This window comes from Pseudopodoces humilis, chromosome 7 (assembly GCF_049639895.1).
Source record: "Pseudopodoces humilis isolate 2021_Gansu_Grassland_sample_001 chromosome 7, ASM4963989v1, whole genome shotgun sequence".
Lineage (NCBI taxonomy): Eukaryota > Metazoa > Chordata > Aves > Passeriformes > Paridae > Pseudopodoces > Pseudopodoces humilis.
The window spans coordinates 8,857,297-8,884,513 of NC_142206.1; the positions used below are offsets into that span (position 1 = coordinate 8,857,297).

Consider the following 27,217-nt stretch of genomic DNA (forward strand, 5'->3'; position numbering starts at 1 on the left):
ACCAATCCCGAGTCACTTAGTTAAGGGGACACCATTTAAGAGTGAGCTCAGTTCAAAGCAAACCTGCACTTCATTATCAGTTTGGGCTGGTTTAATCCTGCAGCCCTTTTATTATTACTCCTTTTGGGGACTGTCTAAGGTGAAAGTTGGATCTCCCATTGCAGAAAGTGCCTCATGTCAGTGCTGTGCAGCACAGCTCACATTTGTCTGACAAACTCCAGGAATTTTGCAATCCAAAAAGGAAGCTCATGCTAAAAGTAGGGCACAGTCAAACAGTTTGCCATGAATCTGTGAGCTCCTTGTGCCTTGCTGGTTTTACCTATAAAATGCACGTGATCAACTCTGAAGTGCTGCATTTATTATTTTTTTTTATTAAATGCACCCTTTTCCTCCCCATTTATCCCATGTCTGTGCCATGTCAGGGGAGGGGATCACTGTGTTCCAGCACACACTCTGTGCCAAGGTAGCAGATGCTGAGACAGTATCAGGTGTCTACGAAGTTCTCTCCTCTCACAGAGTCTGGTCCTGGAAGCACAGAATTGGGAATCACTCTCAGGTGTCGACGGCTGTGCTGCATAATTAATTATAACTTTATATGGCAGAGAGAGAAACAGTAATGGTGGCTCTGGATGCTAATGGTAATAAATGGATCTGGTTACCAAGGATCTGTATCACAGTTTAAGGTTTTTTTTTAGTCTTTCCACTGGTTTATCATTTCATCCAGACGTTACCATTAATTAATTATGTTGTAATTAATCCCTTTTGCTGTTCATATCTGTTCCATCTGAATGAATTTGTCTTAGCCAGTTGACTAAGAACAAAGGCATTTTTGAACTCCTGTCAGTGCAGAAAGTGACCCTAAGTAAATTATACTTTTAATCCTGTGGTTATCAGTCACTTCAGCTCCTCTAAAGTACATCTTTTTCTATCTTGTAATAATATGTCTTTACCTTTACACACATGCTGTGAATTTCTTTTCAGTGCGTGCCTTATGCAGCCTGTCCTGCAAATCCAGAGGTTTGGAGCTGTTGTGATATTTGGGTCAGGTTGGGTCTCTCTGCTAGGACCTCTCTCCCTCTTCAGACAGTGAAACATCCTCTAGTTGCACTCCATGCTCATCTTGAACTGGGACAACAGCTGAAATACAAAACTATTTCCCTTACAAGCTACACCTCTGCACGTTTTCCAGGTGTAACCTAAGGATGTCATTTAATCCTGACACTCTCCATCTGCACAGTAACCATGACAGCTCCAGTGAGTTTTATTTTCAGTACACAGGAGAGATGCATGTATTACTCAGGATGCAAAACGTGACACAGTGAACACGTATTTGTGGTTTCATTCAGGCCGGTTATTTGACTCTCAGAAAACTCAGCAAGTGGTAGGTTGGGTTTTTCCTCCCTCCTGCTGATTACACTTTACCCTCTTTCCTGATACCCTTCTTATCTATTCTTAATTCTCTGTAGAAACGCTTCACTGAACATGTCAGATGTTTAATATTCTGGTGTTCCTTGCATGGGCTCAGGCATTTTTAGCAGTTGCTTTAGAAGACCTATAAAGTGATTTACTAAATATGAATAATCTTAAATTGGTCCACTTTAGAAAAAATAAAGAAACAAATTGCCAGGAAAAGTTCTTGGTTCAAATGTAAGCATGAATTAAAAATTGCTTCTGAGGATATCTGAGTTTTGATTGTTTCTAGTACAAATGCTTCACAGTCAAATTTTGATCTGATTTAAACCCCTGGCAGGCCTTTGATGTCAGCAAGGTTATGCAAGACTGGCTTTGCAAGCCTCTCACCATTTCCTCCCACGAATCCAACCCAGACTCTCAGTCTCTGCAGGACGAGCAGATGGTTTACTGGGAAATTCACTTGGTTTCGCCATGGTTTTCCCAAGTTCTAATGTGTGAGACAGAAATGAGCACAGGCCACCAAAAGCAAGTCTGATGTATTATCCTGGCAATACCTGCCCTTGGAGCGTAGCACTGGCTGAATGCCCAGTGGATGAAGGATCCTGTTGCTGAACTGGGAGGTGGGGGATTCTTCTGGTGTTGAGACGAAAGGTTGCACTTTCAACCTTAACTTACCCTGGTTTTGTCTGGCCAGTGACAATTCCCAGATTGCCTGGGACACTCTCACTGTTGTTTCTGTAAGGTAAGAGATCTGGAGGCTGCTGGAGCTTTAATAACCATGTCTGCAGATACTGGCGTGGCCTGCATAGCTCAGCTCTTGCCTGGGCTTTTTTGCAAAGCCTTTCATCTGCCAGAACAGTGTCTGAGTCTCAGTCTCCGCTTGCTCACACTGTTGGCACATGAGTTGTGCAAGTCCTCAGTGTCACAGCATCCAGGGGAGAAATCTCTGGTACAAAAATCCTTGGAACAAAGGAGACACATGTTACACATGGGAGTCTCCACAGCTTTGGCTGTCTGGCAATAAATAGGGCTACTAAAATATGTCCATGGTTCCATTTGGGATAGTTCAGGCAGGATGTTGAATAGTCCAGTGTGCTTCATTGTTACAGTGGAGAAGGAATGTGAAGGAGTGGATGTGGCACTTCATGAAATGGTTCAGTGGGCACAGGGGTATTTCTTAATGATCTTGGAGGTCTTTTGCAACCCAAATGATTCTGTGATTCTCTTTAGATGATGAACTATTATGCACTCATAAGCAGAACCAGCCCATCATAAACCTTCTCCCAAATCCTAAACTCACCTCTGGGCACTGTTTCTTTATCTTTAGATTCACAGTGCAAGACACTGAATTTTCTGTCTGAAAGAGCTTTCTGTCTGAGATGAGCTGTGCTGAACTGCTGTGATAACCATGAGAGAAAAAATGAGTAAAAAAAAGGTGGATGGAGATGGCCTAAGGAGAGGAGAAGAAGGCTGCATTTACAGAGAGTTGTGGAATTGCTGTTCTTCAGTTCAGCAGAATCGACTGCTCTCAACAGAAATTGGTCCTGCCTGTTTCTTGAGAGCCCTGGCAAATACGTGTCCCTCTACCTGGGCAGTGTTTGTCCTGACAAAGTGTGGTCAGTGCAGTGGATCCAACTCCTGAGTTTGTCCCACAGCCTCTCCTAGGGAAAGTCAGGGCTGCTGCGAAGAGCATAATTTGGAATTTGTTTGCTTTTGAAGTCTTCTGGATGTGCCTTTTCCTGTAGGTCTCCTATGACTGTTGAATGTAAAATAAGAGAGCCCAGGGTCCCAGGCGCTGTGATCACACTGGCCTTATAGTGGGGGCTAACAGAGCTGGAGTGCGTACCTGATTTTGCTTGGGAAAAGAAGTGGAGCATGTTTTTAAGGAGCATATTTCCTTCCTACCTTCCCTTGGTGTGCACAGATGTTATTTCAGAGAAACTGCAACTATGCAGATTTGTAGAAATCATAGACGCTGTTTCCTTCTCAGTCTCATGCATCTGTACATCTGTATATGTATAGTCTTGTAACGCAGAGGTTCTTATAGTTTCCACCACGTGATTTATTTTCTGGACCTTACTGGAAACATTACCAGAGAAAACTCGGAGCTAGCGATCCATCTACGTTGTGTTTTACTGTCTGTTTTTTATTATGCTGTGGTTTTCACTAGATTTGCTTCAGCTGTGATTTATTTTGGTCTCCTGCTCTGGCATTTGCTGGGTAAGCTTGCATATTCTTTGCATTTTGTTGTGTTACTACTTTGCTCTTCTCTGAATTGGTATTTTTAGGTCGCATTCAGGCCTTTGTCTTTCTCCTGAGTACCAGTTTTCCAGATCCCCATCAGAGATGGATTTTTGCTTGGCTCAGCACCTCCTGTTTGTCTCGGGAGTTCTTGCTGCCTTTTTTATTTTGCTAAAAAATAGTCGGAAAACTATTTTAGTAATAGGTAGGTAATTTTAGTCAGGGTGTTCAGCAGTTTAATCTAGTAAATAACAGTTTGGTGCTGCTCAAAAGCAATCTTCTGTGAGTAAATCTTCTTTACTTAATTCATTATTACAGAGTTCTGAGGCAAGTCTTCAGCAGAGAGGGATGGTGGGGTGAAGTAGGAGACAGAACCTTCTCTGTAGATTTGAGGTTCTTCTGTTTGGAAAGACAGATAGTGTGACCATTCCAGAGCCCAGGTTCTCTCACAACTTTTTACTTTTTAGGGGCTTTTCCAGCTCTCAGTCCATGAGCTCAGGGCTGCTGCCTACACAACCTGTAGGCCAACACTGTGTGCATTGTTTGGGCAGGAACTTCTCTGATTACCATATGATTCACAGCCCTGCTGTGTCACCAACTTATGTCATACGTGTCCTGCTCCCACACCCACAGCACTGACAAATCCTCTGCTCTGCTTGTATTTATTTTGTTTCTTTTGTAATATAAAAGGGTGGCTGGAAACCTCAGTTGTGGAAAGCAAGTGTGGTCTGCTCTGACAGGGTTTTTTTGGCTTTCCTTTCGCTTTTCCTCTATGTGTGTTTACACACAGAGCACAGTCTTGTCTTTCCTCCCTAAGCCAGGATCAAATTACACTCTATCCCTGTGCTGTTCCCGCTTTTCCTCAGCTATTAACCCAAATCTAGTTGTTACTATGAGCCTCCTGCAGGTTCTGCATCTTCCTGCAGCCTTCTCTACACAGCTTAGCAGTTTTATCCTCAGTCATTCCCAGGCAGCAGGGAAGGGTGGTTTCTCACAGGAATTAAACATGAAAGTTGCCTGTCACAGCCTCTTATCTTGGGGTTTGAGCTGATGCGTATCCCTGTCGGGAGGGGATCCTGCTCCTTATCTTGAGTCAGCCACCTGGGATTCATCAGGGCAAGTTCCAAGTGGAGCCATGGCCCTGAGGGTGGCATTGCAATGGATGCTCTTCCTGGAGATGCTCTGGACATGGGCAGTGCTCCTTACCCACGGGACAGGAACTTGTATACTTGATTGCTGGTTATACTGTGCTTTAATACCTGGATACCTGTGAGGGGATACCGATGCAGGCGTTTGCTAAGAGGCTTCAGGGTAGAGCTAAAGCACAGATATTCTGGTGGCCCGATGTGGATTCCCGTTGGAATTTTATTGTTTCCAGTGAAACCCTGTGTAGTCATTTAAACCACTTCATTGTTTGCAAGGCTCTGCCCCTGAGCACGAGTACAGAGAAGCAGAGAAATGTCACTTGTAAACCACAAAAATTGGAAGAGAATTGAGTGTGAATAAGTCTTTTCCACCGCTTTCCATGAGGCTTCAGTTTGTGATCTAATGAGCCAAAGATACCAAATGCTTTTTTGGTGTGAGGCTTTTTCCCCCAGTTCTTCATTATCCACAATACTTACTTTAGCCCTTTAATTTGATATTGTAGACTGCCAGTTAGACTTTTGTTGCTTTAAACTGGAAGGGAGCCACTGTCTTAATACAGTTTATTTTTCAGATTTAGAGAGATTGCCAGAAAACTTTTTTCACTTCTGGTTTCTGCCTTAGTGGTTCTGAACCATGCAAACCTGCACACTTTAGTTGGTGAAATACTGTATGAGAAGATGATTTCCTTGGCCAGCACAAAGCAGAAAATACTCCAGTGAAGGTGAAAGTGTAGAAATTGCAGCAAGAGCTGGCTCCTTCCTCAGCCCTAACTTCTAGTAGGATCACATAATACCTGGGTCTTCTGTTGTTTTCTTCTTGGCTTTGGGGGTTTTTTGTTTGTTTGTTAATTCATCTAGACTTAATACGTGGCAGGATAAACTGTTTGCAATAGTAGGCTGTAAAACATATCAAGAATAATAATAATAATAATAATAAAAAAAGTTATTTCAGTCTAGTTTGTGATGTGATTTATGGGCGCTCCAAAATCACTCTGCTTCCAGAGTGTATGATCAGATGATGTTAAATAATAAAATGAATAAGGAATGTTTATTGGAGAAAAAAAAAAAAAAATACTGTGGACCAGCAATTGCATTCTAGTTGGTGAGGAGAATGTATGAATACAGCAAAGAGATTAAAGAGGCATGAGGGTGAGCCAAGATGTTGCACTTCTAAGAGATCAGGAAGAGGAGATTCATCCCTTTCACAGCCTGGCTGTGAGCCTGCCAGCTCTTGGTCATGACCTTGGGAAAGGCAGCAGCAAAACTGAACTGACCATTTACTTGTCTTTTGTTTTTGTAAGGGATTGGTCTGGAATTAAAATAAAAATCAGTCTCTTACATGATGAAATAAGCCTTTTTTTTTTTTTTGGCTCTGCCTGTCACAAACTTGTCTGCAGTTCAGCCCCAAGGGATAGAGCAGCAGGTCCTCGCAGGGGCAATGTTATTAATGTCAGATGGAGCTGGAGTTGCTCACAACCAGGCAGGGAATGTGGAAAACTGCAAGGAAAGAAGCAAGTTTCTTTTAAAGATGACAGTTGAAGTCAGGAGTAAAAAGTGAGGGTGGTAAGTGCAATTTCATCAAGGATTGGTTCCATGCAAGAAGGTGATGCTGGAGCATGTGGATTGAAAATAGCTGCTGTTAAAGTCCAACCAGACTGGCCTGCAGGGAAAGGCCTTTTCTTCCTCTGGGAAGTTCCATGGATCACATGCTGCAGATGGGAGCTGTGTGGGTTCATTAGTCATTGCAGAGTTATGGCGAACTGTCCTCTCTGCAGCCTCTGTGTCAATCTGAAACAGAAAAAAAAGCCTTTGCTCAGAGAGAAGCTGTGCTGCAGAAATGAGCCTTGCCCATCAAGAATTGAAACCGTGAATATTGAATAAAAGTTCCCATGTTATTCCTCACTTCCCAGGCATGGAAAAGGAGGCATGGAGTAGAATGTCCTAGTTGTGGGTTTTAATCCCCAAAAAACAACATCCTTCTGTGCTCTACCTTGTGACAGACCAAGCCTCGTGCTCATCTCTTGCTCCAAGGCTCCAAATTTCAAACAAAGTGAAGCTTTGTGTGAAGCTCAAAGTGAAGAAAGCTGAGTGTCTTTTAGTCTCACTAAAACTGCTTGATCTTCTTCTAAATTTTTTTTAATTGATTTTTTTTTTTCCCCTCTCTGGTCAGACAGTGCCAATAAAAGGAATTTTCTGTGTGTGTGACTGGTGATCTTGAAGTCATTTGCCCGCTCCCACTGGCGTGCCCTGGCTTGCCTTTCATCTCCCTTCAGGCTTTTAAAGGTTGGGAGAGCAGAGAGAGATTTAGCCTTATCTCATAATTTGTTGTAAAACAGCTTTTTTGCTGCATAATTTGGTTTGGAAATGTAAAAAAAAATTTGTATTTTTATCAGGACACAGATGTTGCCACAACTGCAGAGGCAGGGAGCAGCCCCTTTGGTGATCTGGGCAGAACTTCTGGGTTCTTCCCCAGCTCTACCTTGTTCCTGCACTGGTTGAGAATTAAGGATTTAATTGCAAATACCAGAAATCTGTAATTGCAGCAACACCTGCCTTGCCATAGACAAGAAAGTGCTTGTTTTTCAGGTTAATACTTGTCTTGAAGCAGCTGCTGACTTTGTCATGGCTGTGTTCACTGAGAGTTGACTTGCTCTGTGTTGTTTGGGGTTTTTTTTCCCCCCAAGAGTTCTTTGGAGGAAACACAGGGTTCTGAAGTTGCCTTGCTTTGAGACCGATATACACAGTATTATGTTTTATATAAAGCAGCAGACTAATGCTCAGCCTGTGGTCTCAGAGGATCAGGAATTTAGTGTTCAGTTTAGAGCTTTTCCCTTGTGCAGACTGAGAGCTTTTGTCTTGCCCTGCCGCTTCCTTCCTCCGCATCTCAGAGCATTTTCCAAGCATCTCTGAGGCGTCGTCTGTGGGAAGCAGGATTGTTAACTGTTTAACAGATGAGGAAACCCAGGGAAATGCCTTAGTCACATAATTTAGTGGCAGACTGGAATAAATTTAGTATTTCTGCTGCTGTGTCCCAGGAGCTGTGTACTAAACCTGCTGTTGTCTTTCCAGCCTCCAAAGGCTTTTCCTACTCCAACCTCTGTTTCAGCACAGGCTTAGGGGTTTTAATGCTGCTTCAAAATAGTTGTCCTTCTCTTCTGAGAATAGAGAAGTTTTTTTCTTCAAAATACCTTCCCTCCCCCAGTTTTTTTAAAAATTTTTAATCATTCCCTGCTGAAAACCTCCACATCAATCTGATGTCAGCTTGTCCTTCCAGCAGGAGAGAGGGGTTTGCACAGGCCCCATCCAGAGCTGGGAATGTCAGCGCCTCTCTGGGTTATTTAGGATACGTCTGCAATGCAATAAATCTTATCTTGTCATTCCAATGGTACAATAACTTGGAAATGAAAGAAGTCAGCTGAGGGAATTTGTGTATGCACTGGAAAAACCATCCAGAACTCTGTGCTGGAACAGGGCTTTGGATATTGTTGTGGAAAAATCTTGGAAGCTGTTAGGCTGGTGCACAGGAGCAATGAAGCAAAACAGGGGTACTTGTTTAATAAAGAGAGAAAATAGGAGAGAGGCAGAATGAATGTGTCCATTCCTTTCTAGACTCTTCCATTGTTTTTAGGTAGAGGTGCATGTCTTGTTGTCACTATCCCTCAGGAGAAAGGGCACATAAAGAAAACAAGCCAGAGGGTAACCAAAACAATATGGATGTAGACTAGCATGGAAATTATTTATTTTTTTGTTGTACCTCCCAGCTGAAGACACTGAATAAACTATATCCATATGGAAATGCCTTGAGCTTTTAGGCTGTCAGGCAGGTACCACGGAGGATATTTTATAAATCTGCTTGGGGGAGATGGATTTCACCTGGACATGGCACCAGGAGCCCTGTGGTCACTAAAGATGTGCAAACAGAAAAATAATTATTGATAACCCTTTCTGTTCTCCCACCCTTTCCCCTGACTTCAAGGGACTGGGTTTCCTGGGGCACCAAGGGCTTTAATGGCTGTGCCTCTGTTTCTCCTGCTGGAAAACAAAGACAATGATAGGGATCTTTGCTTTATACCAGGTATTGTTTGAAACTTTAAACTGCTTTAAAAGGAGGAAGGGCCAAGGCAATTCAAATACATAAATCAGTGTTTCTGCAAAGAGTGGTTTGGGTCCATTCATTGCATCCCAGCAGAAAAGAGGAATTGTCAGTTTGTTTTTTCAGTCTATTACATGAAAATAAGTTCAGAGACCTTTTCCTTCCTACCTAAGAAATGCAGAGATGGAAATAGTTCCTAAAGGCTCCAGTTAGACCCAAACCTCAGTTTTTTAACCATGTTTGGAATGAGAGTGGTGGTGGTGATGTCTTTAGTGGAACCTAAATATTAACCTAATTTTGACAACTATACTATGTCTGTGTAGTGGGCCCAAATGCTCCTTCACAGCTTTTTGTGGTAATTTGGAATCCACACCTCAGGTTTCAGGCAGGTGTGTATTAAAACAAACAAACAACCTAAACAAATTAATAACTGCCAACCCCCCATGATTTTCCTCCTCAGTGCTTGGTGAGGAAAAGTGCTGATGTATCTACAGTGTAATTCCTTTCACTACAAAATACAGAAAGTGAAATTGGGAATGAAACCTGATGCAACAAATGCTCTTTTATTTGTGGAGAAGACATTTGGCAGCAGAAACACAAATGACAACATAACCTCTTTGAAACAGATGACCTCTGTTTGCCCTGTAAAATTTCCTGCATTCTGCTTTTCATTAGCTATTTGCTTTTGTGGTTTATGTATTTTATAGATTAAAAAAATTACATAAAATATGAGCTATGGTATGATTTAGACCTAACATGGGCCTTATGGATGATGTGACCAAGCTTTTAAGTACTGAGCTCTCTGTGGCTGGATGCAATGTGGTTCTTACTGAAGTCAATGCTTAAGTGGTATTTTTCCATCTAGGGGTGCCCAGGGTATTCATGGAGGTTTTGGGTCAGGATATGCTGATAACTTGGTGGGAGCCTCTTCATCCTGGGATGATGTACTGAAAGCTTTAGCTCAGACATTAAATGATTTTGGTTCAGGGTTGTATTCTGGAACATTCCCCAGCCCAAAAGGATTAAAGGTGATTATATTTTTGCCCCAGAGTGTTGACTCTGGTGAGAGATTAATAGATTGCTGGAGCTGTTAAAGAGGATTCACCATTGTAAGAACTGAATGTTCAGAAGCAGAACCTCGTTTCAGACCTTTTTTCCTCAGAATGCTCCAGTGTGAGGGGAGAGAAAAAGAAGGGAGAGAAAGCCTCTTTCCAGGAAGCACTGCTGATGAACTACCTTGTTTAATATATAAGAAAGTTCTTTTAGATGCTTCAAGATAAAAGGCATCCATAATGCTGCTTCAGAATTAATGATGTCATGCCAGCTCCATCAGAGAGTTTATGAGTCTTGGCTTCTTAGACTCTCATAAAATAGGTAATTTATCAGTGCTGCTAAATGAGAGACATCACCCTGCAGCTGCAGTGGGGAACACTCAGGCTTTGATTGCAGTGGGAGAGGAAGAGAAGGTTGTTGGATGAGCTGTCATGTTGTAACGTCTCAGTGCTGTGTTTTATTTTGGAGGGAAGTTGTCTAAATATTGCAGAGGTGTTCTCTAATTATGCTCTTAGTACCAGCTAACCTCTTTGCATGTGCTGTGCTTTCCTTTTTTGAACATGGCACCACAGAATTTCTTGGCTCTGTGGCACTACACTTAATTCTAACTCATCGTCGGCATCAGGGGTTCTGCGGCTTTTGGGCTGGAGTTACCTTGTAGTCAACCCTCTTTCAGCATGAACCAATAAAGCATGAACCAAAGTACAGCAAGTTCTGAAAGTGTCACTAAGAGATGCTCACTGCCGTAACAAAGATGTTTTTAAAACAAGCCCCATTTCCAAAGCCAACCAACCAACCTATGTCAGGAATAAAGAGAAGAAATCCTTTGTTTCTGGTCACAGGGAGTGAGTTCAGAAGCAGCCTTGCCCATCACAGCTGTGGAGAGAACCCAGACCTCCTGCAAAACCATTTCTCCCTGCCTGTGGTACCAGCAACTTGCTAATTTGAGAGCAATATTGTTCCAGTTCTCAGGCTATCTGGGCTGATGTAATATTCTTGGCTGCAGTCAGGTGGGTCATAATAAATTTTCTGGAACCACTTCCAGTTCTCTGTTTCTTTTCTTATAAACAACTTCTTGCACTTGGCAAATTCCATTTGCTTCAGGATGCCAAAACTGTGGAAAAGTTTTCTACTGACTTCTAGAAGTAAGTATTTTAGTATTTTCTCTGAAAGCAGAAGAGATTAAATTTAAGGGGTTTTACGTAATACATGATTTTTTCAGCATTTCAGCAGTTTCTGTTATTTCTACAAGATGTGGTGGGACTGGCAGGGTGTGATTTTGTGGTGGTTTAAGTTGAACTAAATCAGGGGTGCTGCAGTCTCACCCGTTCTTTTTTTCCCCCAAACATTTCCCCACTGCCCTTTTATGCCTGCACTTGCACTTACATGTTTATGCAGTGCTTATGCTAGGGCAAGGAATTGATGTAACCAAAGCTGAGCCTGCTGAGGGAGAGTATTCCAACTTTGACAAAAGCAGAGGCGAGGAACACAAAGCTTGGCACAGAGAGGAGCAGGGCTTTCACACCTAGGATGTAGTTCACTGGAAATTTAAAACAATGTAGGTGGGTAATGAGAGCACCTTCAGCTCATTTTTAATGCCCTGGGTCTCTGAGATATTGCCTCTTATCAGTGTAATGTGGAGACACGAGGGTGGAATCCAGCCTGGAGCACACAATATTGATGATCTTTCATCAGAGAGGGTGAGAGGTGACTCAGTCTCCAGCAGGTTAAACAAGTGCCACTCACCTGTAGGATCTGAGCATCCCAGGCTGTCTGCACCCAGATCCAGAGCGAGCTGCGAGAGCAGCCCAGGCACAGAATCCTTGTTTTTACAGAGCCAAGTGTCCAGGATCGTGTTGCAAACAGAGGACAAACATCGCTCTTTTCTTGTTTTGGACAAGTCTTATTCAACTTTTGTATCTGGAAAATGCCAATGGTGGAGGCTGCAATAGCTGCAGGATGCGGATGTGTTTCCAAACCCTGAAGCTTTGCCATCAGTCAGTGATGCAGTGCATTTTAACCACTGTTTAGTATAATACAACTTCAGCTACTGCACATGGCCAGAATTGAGAGGTTTGGCCTTGACTCCCACTGGTTTTCTCTGTGTACACTAAGTTTTTTTTCCTCACATTTGTTTTTGGCAAAATCACAGTTGCCAGATTTGATCCAAACATCTGCTTTTTGCTGCTGGCTTTGTATAGTTTTGTACTTTGGCAACATCACCAGATACCAGGGAGGGGGCTTGGGGTAACCTAATTCCAGCTTCCAGTACCTGGAGGGAGCTGCAGGAAAGATTGAGAGAGACTTTGGACAGGGGCTTGAAGTGACAGGACAGGGGGGAATGCATTCACACTGACAGAGGGCAGGGTTAAATGGCATACTGGGAAGAAATTCTTCCCTGTGAGGGTGGGGAGGCCCTGGCACAGGTTGCCCAGGGAAGCTGCGTCTTCCTTTTCCCTGGAATTTTTCCAGGCCAGGTTGGACAGGCCTTGGAGCAACCTGGGATAGTGGAAGGTGAACGTGGTTGGAACAAGATGATTCCTTGAGATGATCCCTTCCAGCCCAGACCGTGAGATACTGAGAAAGCTTTTCCATCCAGTCCTTGCCTAGGTACCATCTATGACCTGCTGGTTTAGTGGTAAGAATGGGATTACAGGCAGAAAGTCAGGATAGAAGAAATCTTTTATACTCTAGAGATAGTTTTGGTGGGCATTGTAGTGACATTTCCCAAGGGGAGATGGAGGAGATGGATTACTCACACCTGAGTGAGAGCAAAATGCAAACAGAAGAGCAGTGCAGCTGGATGATCAGGATTCCTCCTGGCTTCACACAGCACAGATTTCCACATTAGTTCCTGTCAGCATGGAGACCCCTTGACATTATTGGGTCAAAGAAAGGTGCTAATCCATCACAGAAAATGGCTTAGCACTTGATTTATATTCATTTATCTTTGCTCTGCACAAATGCTTTGTTCCTTACCCTGCTTTGAATCAGGCCAGCCTAATATATTGGCATCTCAATCATCATTTGGCTCCCACTGAGATGAAGAAGCGGTGGTTGGGCCTGCAGGGCCCTAACAGTAAATCAGTGATTTATTAGGAAGAACGGGGCAGGAAGGTGAAGATCATCTTAAAAATAGGTAGTGAGGAGACTGCTACATTTTTTCTGTTTGTCTGATTATTCTACCCTGAAGAACTATAAAACAGCAAAAAAAACCAGATCAAACCCAAGTAACTTTTAGGTTTCAATGCATGGTGTTAAAATAATGAGTCGTTTATTTTTTTATCTTATTATGGTAATCTTGAAATTAGCCCGGGAAGGGGCATTGGAAGCTCAATGACTTTGCCCACACAGCTACAGTGGGTATCAAGTTCCATCAGCACAGAGCCAAGGCATGTCCCGCTCTGCTCAATCACCCTTTGTTTGTTGTGCCGCTTCTCAGGGAATGGGGTTGAGGGGAAGGGAGACAAATGATACTGGGGGTTAAAGGATAGAGAGTTTTACACGTTCCTCAAGAATTTTTAGGATAAATAAAATATTTCCAACGTAAAGGTGCAGAATTGGCTCTTATTGGCTCCCCCATTCTTTCACTCATTTCTTCTATCAGGGAATGTTTAGGGGTTGGTTTGTTCGGTTTTTTTCCTGTTCCTTTTCCACCATCCTTCCTCAATATATCTATTCCCAGCCTCTCTGAGTCTTCTGTGTGCTCCTTTCCCTTCACTGTTATTATTGTATCAATTTTGGGGAAAAAGATTGTTCTAAAGTACAGTTTGAACTCCAAATAAGTTTCTGTTTCAGATCCAAGTGATATTCCCTATCTCCTATTCCAGTCTGTTCCCACCCATAAGTGGAGCTGCAGGGCAGCCCAGTTTTAGCCTTTACCAGCTTGTCCTTTTTTAACAGAACAGTCTCTTATTCGAGCTGTCACTTCAGTAATTTGGTGAAAAGAACAGAAAAAAGCATTCTTATACAGTTGAGCCTCCCCAAATCTGCCTCTGCCATGGTTCTGCCTTTTGTTTAATTCCATGACAAATTTAAAAAGCCTTTTAATACCTTTTTTTTTTTCCTTTGGCAATAATCAAAGCTAATAATATTGCTGGGATATAGTGGTTGCAGATAGACAGCTGGATCCAAAACGTGATTACTTCTGTGGGATGGGATTATTTATGTGGGATGGACCTTTGCTTTTCAAGTCCTTCCATGCTGTGCATCTCTCCCTCACAGCAGTGGAGATGCTCCATGTTGCCCTCAGAGAGAAAATCACAATTTAGAACAATATAGAGCCAACAAAATAGGAAATAGGGATTTTATTTTGTACCTTAATGATTACAGAAGTTTTATGGACAAAGGTAATGCTATGATTGTTCATTAAAATAAAGATCTTTTTTCCAGCTGTCTATTTTTTTTGTCAGTTAAAGAATCTTGCTCTAAAAAAAACCTTTCATTTTCATTTCATTTTCTTCTGCTGTGAGGCAATTTTCCCTGTTTTTCCATCATTTTGCCTGAAATGATGAAAAATGTTTGGTTTTTTTTTTTTTCTTCATTTCACCTTTATAAATAACAATGTTCCAAGTGTCAGGAAAATAATTGCATGCTATGAAATGGGGTAACTGGGAAGTCCCATGCAGGAATGCCCTGAGACAACAGCACGCTGTCAAAATCAATTGGGCTGAATGCTTGAATCCATTATGGATCTGCTGCACAGGTGTGATTGAAATATCAAAGTGTATACAAGCTTTGGATTCTAATTTTCATCCCCTACACAGATGCTGTGTTAAAAACCCAGAACACGGAGTAGTGTTTCCAAATTCTTCAAAGAACCATGGCCATCCTGAGAACTGCTGCTTTTGCTTATGCAAAAAATTTGCTGTTTTAAAATAAAAACACTGGTTTTCTTCATGGTTTTAAAACAATGCTGGGGATCCATTAATCAGAGTTTTCCTGACCAAGTATTCAGATCTTAATGTAAATGTCTATAAATAATATAGTGGCAGCAGCATTCTTTTGCAAGCAAAATTCAAAGAGGTCCTCTGTTTGAGCAGCGAGTACTTGCTCAGGGCAGTTATATTTAGGGCTCTAATGGAAGTGTACAAGTTATGCTTTTTATACAAACTATAAATGGCTACAACCAAGAGACTTAGACTTTGAAATGCACTTGGCACTTGTGCAGTGAGACAGGCCAGAGCCTTGTAGTACAGTTGGGGATTTTTTGTGGTGCTTTTTTTTGTTGTTGTTGTTGTTGTTTGTTTGGTGGAGTTTTTTTTTTGCCTGCCAGCTTTACAAATAGTGCCAAATTCTTTCAGAGTTGCCATCCCTAAAGGGCACTTTGAAAAATAGCTATTGGATCTGCTCTCGTTTGGGACTGGTGCACCTTGAAAAGGCTGAACCCTGAGTGCAAGTGTGATGACAGTGAAGAGGTGATGGGGGATGAGAAAGAGGAATTCAGATGCAGAAGCAGAGAGTAAAATAGGTGCTGCAGCCAGAGCAAGACGTCATGGAAGGAAGCCAGGCATTAATGTAGATGGCGTGAGATGGTCCTTAAGTACCACACACCATGCGAGAAAGGGGCTAAAGTGTTGCAAAGATCGAGAGTAAAATTGAGCAGTTGGTGAGAAGTGGAATTCCTCAGCTTCACTTCTTAGTGTCTAAACAATTGGTCATTGTTGACAAGATCACCGGGATGCTTTGATGTGAGGAAGCAGAAAGTTGCAAAATACTGTCATTAGTAAGAGACTAATCAGCTGTATTGAGGGGAAAGACTGCCAAATACTTCCAATAGTTTGTTTGTGGAAATGAAAATTAAGAGAGGCATAGCTTCTGTCCTGGGCTAGAATGGCTGCTGGTCTTTACTGCTATCAAAATACTCTTCAAGAGCAAACCCTGCCTAATGGTGCTTGTCAGACACAAACGTTGTTATCAGGATGGTGGAGCTTTGTGTTTGTCTTGTCCCAAAAGCTTGCACTAATACTGGGCTGCTGGCAGAGCTGGGGTAAAAATGACAAAGCTTAAGATTCATGAATTACTCATGCACGTAAACGCTGCTGTGAGCAATTTACTGTGCTGAAATAATACTGAAGATTAAACTGGAGGTATCAAATCTACTATGGTGCTGTCTCTTTTTTCATGGTGAACTGCTCACCATGCACCCGCCCCAAGTTTGTGTTGTCTGGCCGGTGACTCAAAACCTGAATCATTCTTGTCTGCGGGCAGGGTAGGAATGTGCTCATCCTGGTGAGCCTCCAAGCCTTGCCCTCCTGAGGTCAGACTTCATGGTCTCAGCACTGCACTGTGTTTCTCTTAGATAAAATTTCAATTTTATATTGAGTGACAGATGCATATTTCATCCTTACAAAACCCAAGCTGTTGTTGCTGACAGCTAAAAGAGGCAGTCCCTGAGTTGCCTAAAAAATTCCTTTAGGAGCAGTAAGTTGGTTACTTCTGAGTTCCTATTTCCTCATGGCTTTTTAAAAATAAACTGAGAGTAATCAGCTCTTATGACACTCTGATATTTTAAGTCATTAAGTGATGTAATTGTAGTCTTGATGTATATTATTAAGTGACCATGCTTTCTGAAATCTGATTTTAATGGTTTGCAACAGGCAGGAGGGGCTAAGGAGGGTAGATTTTATCAGGCCAAGGACTCACCTGTATGAAGAAGCTGCTATGCAGGAGAAATTTCTTCCAAAAATTCCTCTGGAATATGTTGGAATGGATTGCACTGGATTATTCTGGAGTACTGTCCTGGTCAGATTCACCATCTTGACATTCCCTAAGAAAAGGAACTGGGAGTGACAGAGGATATAAATTTACTATCCTCTTTGTTTGGCAAGCATACAGATCATGGGATGTATAAATAGAAGAATTGAAGGCAAGTAAAGAGAGGTCATTATGGGATGTACAAAGAGCTTACTCAGAGCACATCTGGGGAACTGGGCATGATTCAAAGGCCAGATTACAGGAAGGACAGTGAACAATAAGGAATGAATTAGAAGAGGGTATTGTGGAGGGTATGAGGGCTTGAGCTGGTGCCTGCAGTTGCTGCAGTCCCACTGCTTACACCAAGTGAAGCTAGTTTTACTGTAAAAGCACCTAAATTGGAGACTTGTAAGGAATTCCAAGGGAATGGAAGCAGAACCCTCTTCTTCCTAAGCCTTCTAATCCCCACAGCAGTGCCACTAAATTACTCCTACCACTGCTTATCTGTCATGCCTCACTCCCTCTTCAAAAACAAAGCTTACTTTTTTAGCTTGCTTATATATATGTTGTTTCTTTATAATTTCTTATGGTATTTCTTCTGTGTTTGTCAGAATAACTGTCCAATATTGTATCCACATCCAACTCTACAGGGCTAAAATAATTTTGCTTTCCTTAACCCTCTCACAGTTGGGTAAAGCTTCTCTTCTGATGTCATAAGCTCCACTGAGGTGCAGTTAAATATTGTCACAATATCTGTCCTTTCATCTCAGAAGTAGCTGCGTCTTTGGGGAGCTTTCTTGTAGGTAAAAAGGGCTTTGTAAATGAAAAAAGGGCTGCTGGTAAGGGGCAAAAAATGTATTGTTGACACATACGGGAAATGGGGGCACTGCTAAATGTTGAGCAGCATGAAGGAGTAAGTTGAGGATGAGAAATTAAGCAAGAACACTGCTGCTGTCACACTATCCTTACCAGGAATGAAGCAATATTCTCATTTTCCAGATAAGCAGGCTGAGACACTGAGATTAATCAAACTGGTTGAGGTTTACACAAGTAGGGAATTCTGAGTCTTCAGCCTCTTGGACCACAGTAATTTTTTGGCACAGGTTTCTGGTTTTGTATTTCTTTCACAGTGTTAATCTATTTATACCACTAGTCATAAAACTTTTGTTTTTTTCATTGTTATTTCTAACCCAGTATGGGGTTTTCTCTTTAGTGTGCCTTACTGGATCCTGAAAATAAGAGTCCTGGAAACATGAATTTATTGATAATTGGTGGATTTTTTAACACTGATATTACAGTGTAGTGTAGGTCTTGTCCTGCCCTTGGGCCCTGCATAGAAGAGCCAATGCCTGGAAAATCACTTGTACAAAATTCCAAAAGGATCAGCCAAATTTCAGGGATCTACTTGTTGACATAGGAGCACACACACTCCTCTTCAGAAGTAGTTGGAGGAAGCAGTAATAGTAGGAAGCATTTACAGTTTATATTTACAGATTATATCCCCAAAGGCCTTTTATTAGGACATATAAAAGAGGAAGCATAGTTCTGCAAAGCTAGACTTAAAGCCGCATAGTTATTCCATTCATTTCCAATCTCTGGATTCCAGTTGTGGGAGCAATGGCTCTGTGCTGGCCAGTTTCATACAGGGAATTTGAACAGGAAATTTTGAACAGGGAGCAATGGCTCTATGCTGGCCACTTTCACACAGGGATTTTGAACTGGGAAGTTTGGGCTTTGCAAAGTGCTGGTTCTGGTGCAGGAGTTTTGTGGTTGCTTCACTTCATTTTGTCTGTGTTTCTTCATCTTGGAAAAGGGAATGATGGTCATTGTGCTGTGCTTTTTGGCAGTCATGACAATGCAAGCCCAGGATATGTGCCCTTGTGCTTATGTTCAATTAAGTGCTTGGGGCCAGGCCAGGTTAGTGGTTGTCCGGAAGACCACAGGGATATGGAAGTGGGATTAATGACTCAGTAAATTCTAACTCGGTATTAAACCGAGGACTTTCTCCTACATTTATAGTCATTTGCAAGCCCGTATATCACAGCTGGGTTCAAATGGAATACAGATACTTCCTACCTTTGGCCAATTCCACCATTTTCATAGCAAAAGGGGGAGGCAAAATGTGTGGGATGAAGACAGGCACAGGGAGTTTCCTAGGACTAGGGAGGCATTCGTAGTGATGATGGTCCATAGGGTCCTGCCCTTTCCCTGGCTGTGAGCTCCTGGCTGTGTTGCTGTGAGCTCCTTGGCTTTCCCTGCTTTTTAGACTTGCAGTTGCTGCAGTGACCTGCACTCCAGGAGAAAGGGGTGGTGAATTTTGAGAGTGCTTTGTAACTCTCTCCTGGGGTATTTTGGTGCTTTACTTAAGCAATGTCTGTTGACACTAAGCTACAGGAAGACCGTGAGCACGAAGGCAACACATCTCTGATAACATTCCTGAAGTCTGGGAAAACTGTATTTTGTTAATTTGGGGAGGATATTGTTTCTGTGAGCAGTAGGACCAAGGGCTAGAGGGCTGTGTGACTCTGAGGTGTTCAGAAGTGTCCCCTTAGGACATCAGCTCTTGACGGGAGAGATCCAGTGTAGCACTTGCAGAAAATTTAAAAATCTCTCCTGCTTGAAGCTCCTCCCTCCTCTGCTTCTCCTCCTGTTTCCAATTACAGAATTGCTGTTTAATGTGGATGCAGATATAAGAAGCTGGTTTTGATTTTTCTTGCTGCTGACAAACTGGGAGAGATGCCTGCCTGCTTTCTAGCAGAAGCCACACTCTTTTGCTATATGTGAGCAATTAGATGCATTGCTCCCTGATCACAAGCCTCTCTCACCATCTATAGCATGGCTGCAGTTGATTATAGAGCTTGATGTGTTTAGGTTTTGAGGGAACTCCATCAGGAACACTTTGGTTGCTGTTTTTTGGAGGGGTTTGTTTATGTTCTGTCAAAATGATCCTATCTCATTTCATAAAATAAAGAGGGGTTGAGCTTTCCTAGCAGCAGTAGGTCAGCAAGGAGAAAACAGAGCTCCAGGAACTGGCATTAATTCCTGCTGGTGCTCCACACTCGGAACTGATTGGCAAGAGGGAACTGCGGGGCATTGTGTTGTGTGGGAGAACGGGGAACGGAGAACAAGGAGAGCCTTGAATGCTCCTGGCCATGAAGAATTGCAGGACTTTGTGCAAGGTGACAGCCTTCCCAATGTCATGGCCACGTTCCAACGTGGGAACTGCACTTGCAGTTGGCTGAGGTTTCCCCCGGCTCCATTGGAATCGGTGGGATTTGGCAACTCCAGTGTAGTCAGGTCATCACCGTCTGCCTTCAAAACTTTGGCCTTCCAAAATTTCAGTTCACAAGGATCAGCCGTCATTCCCACCCCCCGGAATGTTTCTTGCGGAATTTATCCCAAACCAAACATTCAAAAGCACACTGGTGTAGGGATTCCTACTTGGATTCCTAATGCATTTTTCAAGCATACTGACAGCACTCCTGGTTTCACACATGGGGCTTTTAGCAGCAATTTATAATGTATAGAGATTATTTTGAATTTTCCAAGGGCTTTCTGGTTGGTTTGGCCAAATAGGTGCTTTTTTTGCCTACTGTTCTGATTTGTTTTATGGAAGTGTTTAGGTATAAATAGCACATTGTATTGTTCCAAACACTTTGCTTTGTTTATTTTTTAAAAACACAGTTTATCTGTGTCCGTAGTTTATGGTGTGTATCCCTGTCCTAGATATATTCCTGATTCTTTGCCTAATCTGTCATGAGCAGAGCCAGTGCATTTCTGAAATAAGGGAATCGGTACCCTGGGCAATTTCCATGAGGAATCCCAGACAGCAGAATTCAAGCAGAATTCAAGTGCTTTCCAGCCAACACTCCTTGGCCCTTTTCCACTTGTGAGTGGCCCCATATTAACCTCTAGACATCATATAAGTGTTTGAAAGCCATCAAATGGCTGATGAGTTAATCTCTAGGAAGTTGTCTGCCAGCATCAAGGGTCCAGACTGGAGAAAGCCCAGAGAAAACCAATGCAACAAGGAAAAAATGATGGCAAGTCCCTTTGCATGACCATGGCGTGCAAATGTTGTGAGGTATGAAGGGGCCATGGGTAGTTGGAAAGTCAAACATTCCATTCTCAGAGCAAAATTCAGGGAAAGGTCTGCATTTACCTGTATCTTGAGATCAAAAGAGCAGAACTTGATGCCAACCTCTGAATTATGAGGACATTCAGAGATGGACCTGGGGTTCATTACAGGAATTGTCCTGCTTGAGGAACTGGGTTGACTGCCCAGCTTGGGGAATCATGGAATCAGGCAGTGGTTTGGCTTCTAAAGATAATTTAGTTCCAACCCCCCTGTCACAGGCAGGGACACCTTGCCCTAGACTAGGTTGCTCCAAGTCCTGTTGAGGCTGGCCTTGAACACTCCCAGGGGCAGCCACGGCTTCTCGGGGTAACCTGTGCCTCCCCACCCTTACAGTAAAAACTTCCTTCTCATTTAAACCCACTCTGCTTCGGTTTAAGGCCATTGCTTTATGCTGTCACTCCATGCCACTCTCCAGCTCTCTTGGAGCCCCTGGGTTCTCCCTGGACACTTCCCTTCTCCAGGTCGAACATTCCCAGCTCTCCCAGCCTGTCTCCAGAGCAGAGGTGTTCCAGCACGTGCTGGAAACCACACAAGAGCTTTGCCCAGCCCTGCTCGTGGGAGCCATCACTTCACAGCCAAAGCTCTCCACAGAGCTGCTGCACCTCTTAAAGCAGAAAGGTGTCCAGGAGTGTGAACAGACTTTTCCCTGGGTCTTGCTCAGACTGGAAACATTTTCAGTTGCTATTAAAAAGCATCAGATTACGGACAACAATTTCAAACTCTTTAGGCAAGCAGAATAATTTGAATTTAAGGAACTGTTTAACTGGAATTCACCCAGTCGTGACTGCCTTTTAAGAGCATTGGCAGCAAGTGCTCATGAACAGGTTTCATATTTAACTGAGGCAGAATAAATATGATTTTATTTCCAGCTGCTGTTTCAAAGGCTATGGAAAGATCAGGAACAAATTGTTAGCCAGCCATGCTTTAATTGAGAATCAGGCCATTCCAGAGGTGACTTCTGAGGTCCTGCTGCTCCTGAGATTTGAGCTAAGCCACATTTGAATTCACAGTCTCTCCTTAACTCCACCAGGGCTCGGATCCCATACTTAAAATCTTAATTTAAAAAAAACTGCCCAAGTGGTTCATTCTCGCACAGTAATTATCTGCTGTTTCACATTGTTTTGTGGGAAAAACACACTTTGGAAAATCAGGAAATAAAGATGGATATCAAACAGAGAGTGTTTTGACGTGGATTGATTTATTTCAATTGCAGTTTTGCTTATCTTGCTAGTCATGATTAGAACCTGTGTTGCCACTAACACAGAAATGCATGAGTGTGAATGCCAGACAAAAACTGCCCTATGGTTTATACCATTGTAATACCTTTTGACTGAAAATTCCATGATTTGGGAAGCAGGAGAGCAAGAACCACAGTTTGGGATACAAATAATCAGCACAAGGCAGTTGCCTGTTATCAAAAAAGGGGGTTTTAAATTGGTATTAAAGATTAAGTCCTTTCCTACTTACAACATCACTGGGCAAAGCTTGACTGCAGATGTCCTTGTGCCTGAATTTCTGCTCTGAGGAGCAACAATGATGCTTTTTTCCCACTCTGTGGAGTTAATGGAAGCAGATCAGAGAGGAAATCCTGATTAGGGTGCTGCAGGGTAGCATAATTGTGGAGTGCATTTCTGTTTTGCTTCCTGCTGTCTCAAAATCAGTGTTGGGAGTTGCGTCCTCATTCCCAAGCCTGCTCATACCTACGGAGACCTGCCAGATGTGGGGAGCCTTTGAATCCTTATGTCGTTCATCACCCTCTCCAATGCCAGGGAAAATCCCCAGTGGCATCACTGGGCTTGGTACATGGCCAAAGTCTTGGTGAATTCCTTATTCCTCTCTGGTGTGTAAAGGATGCTCCTCATCTGTGCCAAGGCAGATGACAGCATAAATCTTGTCCACAGCTGTCTTGGATGAGTCATTTTTCCAAAGGTAAATAAATCCTCCCTGTTTCCTTGCACCACCTGACAAACTGTGAACTGGAAAACTGAGAAAATGTTGTTGCTTTTTGTGAGCCAAAGTGTTCTGCAAATCTTTATTTTTAATTCCTTGTTAGAAAACAGAACCAACTGAAAGTGGCTGGCAGAGAAAATGTGCCCCATTTTTTTCCCTCTGCCGGGCTCAGCAGTGGAGCTGCCAGTTTCTGTTTTCGCCTCTGTAAAATTATGTGCCTCTATTTGAAAGTTTTGACAAATCAGGCTGTTTTCATTTTCCCTCTGCCATAAATTCAATCCATATGTCTCTAAAACATCCTTTCATAGCTTTGGCATGGAAAAGGAAGTGGCTTAGGTTCTGTATAGTGTATTTAAAAGCAAAGCCTAGTTTGCATGCGTGGCTTCTGGTAGCTCTTAAAGCCTCAACTTCCTAATTATTCAGGTTAAGAGGGCATTGGCAGAGCGTTCTCCATTAACTAACAGTGATGTACAGTAAAGAAGCACAACAGGATAAATCATTCCCTTATTCTCATCATGTCCAGGAAGTTTTTGATGCAGCCCTTGGCTTTGCCACAAAGCAGGATGCAAAGAGGATGTGAAAAGGGTAGGAGAGATCAATCCAGCATAAAATCTCAAAAGAAAACATCAAGACAAAGAAACAAAGGGTCTTGCACTATGAGCTGTAGGGTTTTGTTGGGCAACAATACTCAGCACCTATGTGACAGGAGGTCACTGCTACAGGAGTAAAGGATCTCCACATCCCAGCCTGACCCAGGGTCGGGAAGTGAGGGTGGAAGGAAATGTGGGTCTGAGCTGAACTGTATTGCTGTGGATCAGAGTTAAAAATCAGAAGTACAGGATGCAGCAGGCTAAGAGCACAGGCAGTCCTGGCTGCTCTGAGTGGCCTTGTCTGGAATCAGTGAAAATTTGGGCCAGGAGGGGCTGCTGGAATTGTGGGATGGATCTGTAATTAAAAATGGGGCAGTAGTGAGGGCACAGGAACAATGGCCAAGTGACTGCAGGTGGCTTTTTGGAGTCCACCTGCCCTGTGGATGCAGTGGCACCAGATCTACCCCAGGGTGCCACTGGACAGGGCAGCTCTTCCAGCCCAGCCTCTGTCACACACCCTGCTCCATGCCTCACATCCTCTCCAGAGGTCACATTCCCCCTTTTCTCTGTGCCACACAGAACAATCAGTTCCTGTGCGTTTGTACTGATGGAGAGGAGATGTGTGTGGTAAACACGTGTGTGCAGTGTAATTATCTTCCTAATCTCTCTCTCTCTTACACAGGGGTCATTTACAGAGATGAAAATACAGGCAACCTCAGAACTCCTGGGCGTCACTTGGCGCATCCAGAGGCGTGCACATGCAGAAACCACAGGCTGAGCACCTGAAACTGCATGGCAGGTTCAAAGGACTGGCACAGCCCGTGGTTTTGTTTGCAGGCTTGCAGGGCTGGGGTGGACTCCAGGCTATACTCCACATCTCTCCAGATCAGGCCCTTCTATCTGGGGATCTGCATACAGCTGTTCAGCAGCAAGCCATGCGTGCGTGGCCCAGTTGTTGTATAAACAAGAGTAGAGACTTAACCAAAGCTTTTAATGTAGTTTTATCTCGAATGCAGTTTGTTTCCAGCTCTGAAAGGCTGTAGGAACATCCAGCTTTATTCCCTGGAGCCTGTTTCAGCCATTCCAGTGGTGTTCATGATTTCCTTTGAACTGTTCAAAAATTTCTGGGGAAAGGTGCGAGTTCTGTGTCCCTCCTGGAGGGATTTGCTTTTCCACACGTGTAGGCTGATTTGTAAGAGGTGTGCTGTGTGCTCTGCCCCAGGTGTGCTGTCCCTCCCTGCCTACTTCAGCCCCTACCACGACGGCTCAGTGTGCAGCGATGGAAGGGCCGACGCCTATGCCCAGCTGGAACTCCGGACCCTGGAGCAGTCCCTGCTGGCCACGTGTGTTGGGAGCATCTCGGAACTGAGTAAGTTTGGGATGTAAAACACCATGGGATTCTTCCAGCAGAGCAGGAGAGCCCATCCCTCCACTGCTGAGGGGCAAGCAGGAGTGCTGCCACTCACTGTTGGCAGCATGAGCAGTGTTTAATGTTGGGTGAGCTTTAATTGTATGGTGGTGCTGTTTATGAAAATCAGCTGGTTTCATTAGTCTGCTTTATGTCTAATTCGCCTGGAGAGGTGCCTTTTTTTTTTTTGAGGGGGTAGAGATGTTAGAGCTAGATCCTCTCCTGTCTAGATGCCTCTGGATGCTCTCCTATGCATTTGTGGAGCACAGCAAACCTCCCTCAAACAGCAAAGAGGGTTCTCTTTGTTAGTGTTTCTGCAGTGGAGATGTCTGGGATATTCACAGAAAAGCTTTTTGGTTACTTAAAAAACAAAAAGCAAAGGATAAAGAAAATCTGAGAGCACTCTAGTAACAAAACTTGTTCAACCCCCTTTTTTGTTATGCTGACCAAATGAAAGGTTCCATTCCTAGAGTACTCACAAAGCCCCTTTAAAGTAAACAAAAATGATTTGTGTTTTCCTGGTCTGCTTCTCCCCTTGCAGCATTTCTGCTGGCATCACTTTCTTAGCCTGCACCATCTGAATGCTAATGAACGCCAGGGCCAGTAAGGAGTTTGTATGTTTCACCATTTATTTTGCAACCTGCCGTAGTTTGAGGTTTTCGAATTCCTTCAACACACCTCTATTTATCCTGGAACACAAGAGAACATTTGTAGCAAGGGCCTGAGACTGAATACAGCTTCCTCTCTCCCTCTTCCCCCATCCCTGTCTGGCCAACTTGGTCAGTACATCCAGTGAATGGCTCTCCTGATATAGTTGCTTTTTTTTTTTTTAACATTGCTGCCCAATGCCAGAAAAATAGAGTGAGTGTGCAAGGGAGAAGGAACGTTATTCTGAGCTGAAAATTTGAATTCCAGATGCATTTCTGCTATAAACTGTGCCGACTTCTGTGTTAGCACCAGCATTGGAGGATCCGTGATGCTCTCGTAAAACGTGCGGATCCTGGAGCTACTGAAGTGGAAAGGCAGAGTTGTTAGAGGGATTTTTTTATTATTCTGAAGTGGGTCCTTAAAGCTGAATGCGCTGTACAACAAAGGAGTGGCACGGCTTTAGACTACAAGCTGAGATTTTTAATACCCCATTGGTCTGAACTACTAAAAATGTCATGTTTAGACCTACAGTAGCTTTGTGGGGCTTTCTCCAGTGTAACGGTAGAACCCCAGGGGTTCTGGCTGGCAAATTTAGTGTATTGCTTTTAGATAGAAATGAACAAATAATAACTTCCCAAGAATTTCAGAGGAAGGTGTTGCTGATGCATATGTGGCACCGCTAAACTCAGGGCGCTTTCCCAGGAGCCAGCTTTGTGATGGGGCGACTATTTTGGTTCCATCCTTTCCCAGTATTGTAACTTTTGGACACAATAGAGCAATGTTTCCTGTGAGAGTTTGAGGGGACTGTAAAGCATAAAGCAGCAGAGATTCTCCCAAGGAAAAAACAGATCCTAGCTAAGTATAGTAATAATTCAGCTCACTGGTTGGTAGTCACACTAGTCAAAGATGAAGATTTGAAAGTTTTTTGGAGTTTGTAATGTACCACAACAGGAGATTAAACAGGGTTGTGCCTAAAGCAAGCTTATTGCAAAAAGACCAGTTTTGGGGTCATTGCTCTGGGAACTTTTTAAAAATCTGCAGTCCTAAAATTCTGCGTGCAACTGTGTGATCCAGGTCACCGTCTTCCAGGCCTCCTCAGGTCCACCATACTCCAACACAGAGGCAGCTTGGCTTGAGTTCAAAAACCAAGAGAAGCCCAGAGACCTCCTGGATCGAGCTTCTTATAATGCTGAGGGACAAATTTCTGACACAGCTTGAGCCAGCCAGCATTGATAAAGACTGGCTTTTTAATAAGAGAGTCAGGTCTTGCCATTCTGGAGAAACCTGCAGCTAGAGTGAGAATGGGAGCAGCAGACCCCTCAAAGAAGGGGTTTCTGTCTTGAACATAATGTCACTAATTTGTCTCAAGTGCCTGGGCAGGAGGGTAGAACAGCATGACCCAGTTGGAAGAAATGAGAGCAACCTCCTAACAAAAATGAGACTGAAGTATTGGTGCTACTGACTGTGCCTTGTGAAACTGTCGCTCCCAGGTTGGGCAGAGGACATTTCACAAAGACATCAGTATTCTTTGTAGGCTGGCAAAAAATTTTGGTATTTGTGGGTGGAAAGAGGAGAAAACCAGCAGTAAACCAGCAAACTCACTGTAAAGAATGTGTGGTAACTGAGAGGTGTTTCACTTCAAGTTTTCTAACTGATAACTTGGTATTTGAAAGTGCTGCCGAGTGGCAGCCTGAGGGACAGGACGCCCTCTGCCTTTGTGGGGGAGGTTCTGAGCACCCAGCAAGCATTCCTCTGAGCTGTGAGAGCTTTGATTTGTTCAAAAAGCATGATTAAAAGCACTGTGGGTGACTAATAAAGAGATGATTTTGTGTTTTCTCTGTG

General features: G+C 43.2%; 1 protein-coding gene across 1 annotated transcript in view; it reads left to right on the plus strand.

Moving 5' to 3' along the window:
* Window positions 1-27,217, plus strand: part of ABTB2 (ankyrin repeat and BTB domain containing 2) — a 111,771-nt gene that overhangs the window by 48,070 nt on the left and 36,484 nt on the right. Inside the window, exon 2 of the mRNA XM_005531772.3 lies at window positions 24,542-24,688. Coding sequence (XP_005531829.1) covers window positions 24,542-24,688 — 147 coding nt within the window. The remainder of the gene's footprint in view (window positions 1-24,541; window positions 24,689-27,217) is intronic.